At 36.6% G+C, this 5,958-nt stretch overlaps 1 protein-coding gene across 3 annotated transcripts in view; it reads left to right on the forward strand.

The window, feature by feature from the left end:
• snx2 (sorting nexin 2) overlaps window positions 1–5,958 on the forward strand; it is a 27,467-nt gene that overhangs the window by 17,285 nt on the left and 4,224 nt on the right. The window contains exon 13 of one of the 3 annotated variants that reach the window (XM_042227236.1): window positions 1,008–1,564. The exons of 1 other annotated variant lie outside the window; for it this stretch is intronic. In XM_042227236.1, coding sequence (XP_042083170.1) covers window positions 1,008–1,283 — 276 coding nt within the window. In that variant the 3' untranslated portion in view covers window positions 1,284–1,564. Of the gene's footprint in view, window positions 1–1,007; window positions 1,565–4,731; window positions 4,744–5,958 lie in introns of those variants that run through there. One more of the 3 variants, XM_005938635.2, reaches the window with a different exon arrangement.

The raw sequence follows: 5,958 nt of genomic DNA on the forward strand, positions 1-5,958 counted from the left end.
TTTTTTTTTTTTTTTTTTTTTTTTTTTTTTTTTTTGATGCAATGATTTTCAGACTTTTTGCCCATCACAAATGGGAATTCAGTTTGAAAGCACACCCACACTGTGTCATCTGACATCTTTGTTTTGCCACACAAAGGCACTTTTTACAGCCCAACAATTTGTGCATTAGTGTCACAACTCTACTTTACATATTAGAACTTTCAGCAAATAATCAGAATTTGGTTATAATATTAGAAAAGTAAGACATTTCATTGTGTTTGGGGGGTTAAAGAAGCACCATCCACCTGTTGCAGACTGTGTTTTGGGGAATCTTACAATTTATGCAATTTTATGTGGCTTTTTTAGTTCTTTTAAATCAACCCGTTTTGTTCACTTTTTTTTTTCTGTCACTTTTCCAAACGCTTAATCGGCGTCCAGCTGTTGGTCTTGCTGCTTTTGGTTCAGACGCAGCACTCGCTTGAAGCCACATTTCAGAGGAAATGCTTGATTTCCAAATTCCTCTGTCTTACCTGGCACCACCTTATCATTAGCCAGCTTCTCCCAAAAGATAATACACCTGGTCCTGAAGCTATAAGACTGATAGCTTTCATGATGCTGTTAGCTCTATTTTCTGTAGTTGGTGGGCTGCCTACACAGGAGCGTCGTTTTAACATCCTCGCTGTCAGTCAAGGCCTCTGATGCGTCACCCTCTGATAATTCCGTCTAGTTTCCAAAATGAAAACACGACACACATAATTTTTTAAAATTTTATTTATATTGCTCGCTTTTTTTTCTCTGATCTCAAATTGCCATCTTTATTCCACCTGGACCAAATTCCCGTCTAATTACTTTCTAAGGTTGGGTTTTTACTCTGAAACCCTTCCGAGTATGATAAAAACATATGGTGTCGTTCAGGAGCGACTCTCCTCTCTCTGTGGTTTTGTTTCTGATGGGATGCCCGGTCAGGTCGAATAAATGCACCTTCACGGTTCATTCATGTGAAAATATTTTGTTCTTTTCGTCCGCAGACTTCACTTGAACTCGGTACGACAAACAAGAGCAGAAGAGAACAGAAAAGTACTTTATTAGAGCGTCTGTTGAAGCTGTCACCACACAAATTCATCCTCCGTGCTGTCTGTCAGGATTCAGCTCACACACACACACAAACAGAGACGGTCGGGGGGGTCTGCGCATTAGAGCCGAGCAGCTGTCAGATGTGGGGTTTTGGGTGGAGAAAGGGGGGAGTTTTTTGGGTGAGGTGGGGGAGGCTGTCAGAAGCTGCAGACGAGGACAGATCACAGTAGAGTTACAACCAACATTTATTTGGAGCCGACGAGAGTTTTGCCGCCTGTCAGGAGTCGGGTTTTGGTTCACGCTTTGACAACAGCCAACAGAAAACACACACGAGCTTTTTCTAAAGTCCAGAAAAAGAGTTTTACAGCACACTGCTGCTGCTCAACCGCTGCTGCTCAACCACCGCTGCACACATCATGTTAAATGTTGACTGCGCTCTGCTGGATTTTAGGTAAATCTGTTTTATCCAATCCCAGCGCTTCATTTAAAGAGAACTTAAAATCAGGGATGTCCTTCTTTTTTTTTTTTTTTTTTTTTTTTTTTTTTTTTAAATGGTAAATGTTGTTTTTGGGTTTTTTTTTTTTTAAGTTTCTATTAGTTTTTGGTAATTTGTGTGTTTTTCTGTGCCCGTGCTTGCAGCATTAGTGATGTGGAAGAAACATTTCTGAAAGATGATGATAAGGAAGGAAGTTGACTGTGGAGCTTAATGGGTCTCTACTTTACTGCCATCCGTTAAAAACAGCTGTCGTGAACAGTCAACACAAAGTGAATCATATTGGGGTTTTTTTAATATAATGTCAGAGTGAAAGGAAGTTGTTTTTTAAAGCTGTGACGGAGCTGAACCTCCATATTCCAGATCAAGATGAATAATCACACAAAAAGAAATGCAGTATATCAGAGGTTATGGTTTAATAGCTCATGACTGGGTCTTTATATCCATAACTGAATGCTGTTTGACCTAAACAGAGTCTGACAAAAGTTGCCCCCATGTGTGTGATTTTGACCTAGATTTCTTACTGCACTTCTACTTCCTCTCACTCCTTCAGCGTTTTTTTTTTTTTTTTATATGCCACTTGGCTTCTTTATTCTAACACACAGAATTAACTTCAAACCTGAATGTCATCATAAGTTTAAGTTTGCCTTTAAACAGCTTTGCCTGGAAAAAGGATGCACAGTGGATGTAGCAATAAAAGCTTTCTTGTACATTTATGGCCACATTAACAGTGTGCTATGATACAGGAGTCTATTTAATGTCAGTATGACTCAGTAGATGAAAATCAACTATGAAAATTATGTATAATTGGTGTTATTTTGGGCTGTAGTTTCCTCTGTCACAGAGATGTGGACTAGTCTTTGGTGAACAGTCAGATTTTTAACCCACACTGCCCCCTGTGGGCAACACACTGAAATAACTATCAGAGTCTGTGAATCGGAGTCTGAGTTTTTTTTCTAAAATAATCTAAATAATCTTTTTTTTTGCGCCAACACATTTTTTTCCCCACACTCAATTATTATTTTATAACACAAATGATCATTTCTGAGTCATTTTATTCTCATTTTTTAAAAAAGCTTTTATTCTTTCTAATTAATTTGTCTTTTTTTTTAAAAGAGTTGCATGAATGGTTTGATCATTTTTATGCTTAACAACATTTCATCCTTATTATTGAAAGGTAAAGAAAAAAAGAGCATGAAGGGAATTTTTTGGGACACACAATTACTATTAATTAACCCCAAATAATTAATTAGTTCATTTCCAAATTAACAGGATATTTTAACAGACTTTTAAATTTTTCGATTAAGGGCTCTCTTCAGTTTAGGAAACTTGACGTTGTTTTATAAGAAACAAGTCTTCCTCCTGTGTGATGTTTAACACATTACAGCTAAAACAAAAATATAATATATATAGATTCTTTTTTTTTTTTTTGGTGGTGATTTCCTTTCTTCACTAGATGAGATCAGAAGGTTCGTATTTAGAAACCATTCTCGGTGAAAGACGCTCACTCTTCATCTTTTCCAGCCGTGGTACGACAGCCTTTTAAGGAACTCACTTGTTCTGCTTGTGTTTGCACTACAGGGTCCAGAGGGACTTGGGTCTAAATTAAGTTCTGTAGGATGGTTTTACTCTTTTAAAAATGCCCCTTCTGAGGTTGTGGTGCTGACTGATTGTTTTGTTTTTCCCCAGTTTTATATCAGATTATTTTTGGTTTGTTTTTTGAGTAACTACAGTTAAGGAATAAAGTAACCAGATTACATAAATAGTGGAGACAAAATCCTTCCTCTCTGTACTCTCATGTCTATACCTGTCTGCAGACATCTTCACCAAGTCCATCTACACAAACCCATGTACATTAAAGATGATATGCATTTAATTTAACACTTATTTTTCTTGTAAAACAGAGAAAAATAGCAAGGAAACCATTCCTCCCAACAACTTAAAATCCCAGACTTCATCTTTATTTCTACGAACGTGTTATTTATATAGAGAGATATATTTAATACTAATTTAGTTTGCATACAAAAATAATTAGGATGGGCCTTTTCAAGAGGATTTGGCTACCCATTCAGCACAAAAACTTTCTAGATGGAGAGGCTACATGTTTTTCTTATTTTCTGAGACATATATGCTGTTACAGTGGTGCATACTCAAGTTTCAAATGAGGTCAGTATATGTGCAAAATCCCTGTGAGCCAAAAGCTCAGGCTTCAGACCGCTCGAATCTGTCTTGGCTCTTAATGGTGTCAGTGAGCGCAGATATCCCATATACGGTCATCTCGGGCAGAAAGAGCCCTCACCAACCTGCTGTTCAGACCTTTGGTTTGTTTGGGGCAGTCGTTCAAAAGTTGGTTTAAAGGAAGGGTGTCCTTAAAGGGGAGGGCCCAAAACTTGTTTCAGATAGTTAGCGGGTACACTGGAACACAAATGCACCCCCCAAGATGAAGATTATTTTAAACTATGAGTCATGAAAAGCTAATCTGGAAGAAGCCGAAAATGTCTTCAGGAAATTTTAAACCTTTTTGTCATCATGTTTACTACTGATCTTTTATGATGATGTCATTTTGGCCATTTGCCTGCTGGAGCAGTACAACAAAAACTGGCAAAAAAGACATCACAGGTATTCAAAGCATTTAAAAGAAAAACATTTAGGCTGTTAGTGAATGTCTGGTGGATGGACAATCAAGCTGTTTTGTATTAGATTAGAAATATTTTATACACTGATTACATTTTTAAAATTACATGTTAATTAGTGAACTTTTTGCTCCTCCTTCCAGTCTTTATGCTAAGTTAGGCTAACATCACTCCATAGTGAACACACAGATTTATGTTTTAGAGCCATCTGAATATTTCAGTCCATAAAATACTTCAGATTTTCCAGTGAATGTGTCACATTAGATGAAATCACGAGCGAGACGTATGAAAATACAGTAACATGATCAAAGTGTTGAATTAAATCTGCAACTATCTAACTAGACATAAGCTGATAAATTATGTAAAGACATGCTCAGCATTTTTATTTTGTGTTGGAGGGAGGATTTCCTTTCCTTTCAGTGCCTGCATTTCTCCTCTGTGTTTTTGCTCATGTCTCTGGATCTTCCTCTATGATTTTGGAAGCTCTGAGCATTTTTTTCCCTGCCTCTTAACTTTTGTTGCATTTTTCCTGCCATGCCTTCCTGCAACCAGGAGATTGAGGAGGTAGGACCTGCCCTGTCTGTCCATCCATCTCTGTGTTCACCTGCCCGACCGCCTGCTTCACACCTTTGAGTTGCTTCTCTTTGCTGTTTAGTTCTCATATTTATCAGTATTCATTTGTGGCATATTGTCATGTTACCCTTTTTTTCTGTTTTGCTGTTATGGCCCGTCACATGAATCAGACCGTCAATCTGAAGAGTTTTCTTACAGCCATCAGGTTTTGAACCAGTTTAAAGTTTCTCTCTTTGGGACCAAATGTTGACTCAAAACTTTCAGTGAATGGACAAACTCTTTCATGTGACATCGAGTAGTCTAGTGATACCCAACCAGACACGCTTGTACCACAGATCAGGTTCGCTTTGGTGATTTGAGCCATCTGCAGCTATTGAGACTGAGAATGCCCAACTTAAGTGTGGATTAAATGTTAAGCATACAGGAAAAAATGGTAGCTAAATCAAATAAAAAGCCAAACGTACCTTATTAATTGCTCAAATAAACAATGCTAGCTGGACCAAAGTGCCTTATTTATATGAAAGCAAGCTATGAAGTACAGACTGACTGTTCAGTTGTCTGAAAAATATCATCGAAATCTGGCTTTTATATAATTAGTGGTGTTAGTATTCGGTTCAAATTGAATTAAATGAGAATATTTGCGACCTTATCAAAGGGGTACATCCGGCAGGAAGGTTGGGAATCGCTGATCTAATCAAAGTCTTTATAAGCATCCTCATAGCTTACATCATAGTTTTTCTTGTTTAGTTTAGTTTAGTTTTTTTTTTTTTTTTATCCATGACCACATAACACATAATAATTTAGTTAAGTTTCATTGTTGTTTTATCCTTTTTAAAGACTTACTGAGCTACAACTGTCTGTTAATTAAATATTAGTAACCTTAATAAAAAAAACATGTAAAGTATAAAAGTCAGCTCTGCTGAGTCAGTTCTTAACTGGGAAATGTGATTTAGGTCTAAGCTCCTTACGAAAACAAATAAAATGCTAAAGTCGTCCTTATGAGCACCGGATCAAAGATCAGGATGAAAAATAAAAGTATGACATTAATTTGTTTCCTGTATTAGCTTAAAAATATATTAAAAATATATATTTTCACAGTCAGTCGTTCATTTAAACATTATTTTGTGTTCTTAATTCCTTTTTTTTTTTTTTTTTTTTTTTAAAATATTGGAAACTAGTTTGTATACAACACTTTAGGTTATGTAC

The sequence above is a fragment of the Haplochromis burtoni genome, unplaced genomic scaffold (assembly GCF_018398535.1).
Source record: "Haplochromis burtoni strain Fernald_Lab_line unplaced genomic scaffold, NCSU_Asbu1 Contig_250, whole genome shotgun sequence".
NCBI classification, from domain to species: domain Eukaryota; kingdom Metazoa; phylum Chordata; class Actinopteri; order Cichliformes; family Cichlidae; genus Haplochromis; species Haplochromis burtoni.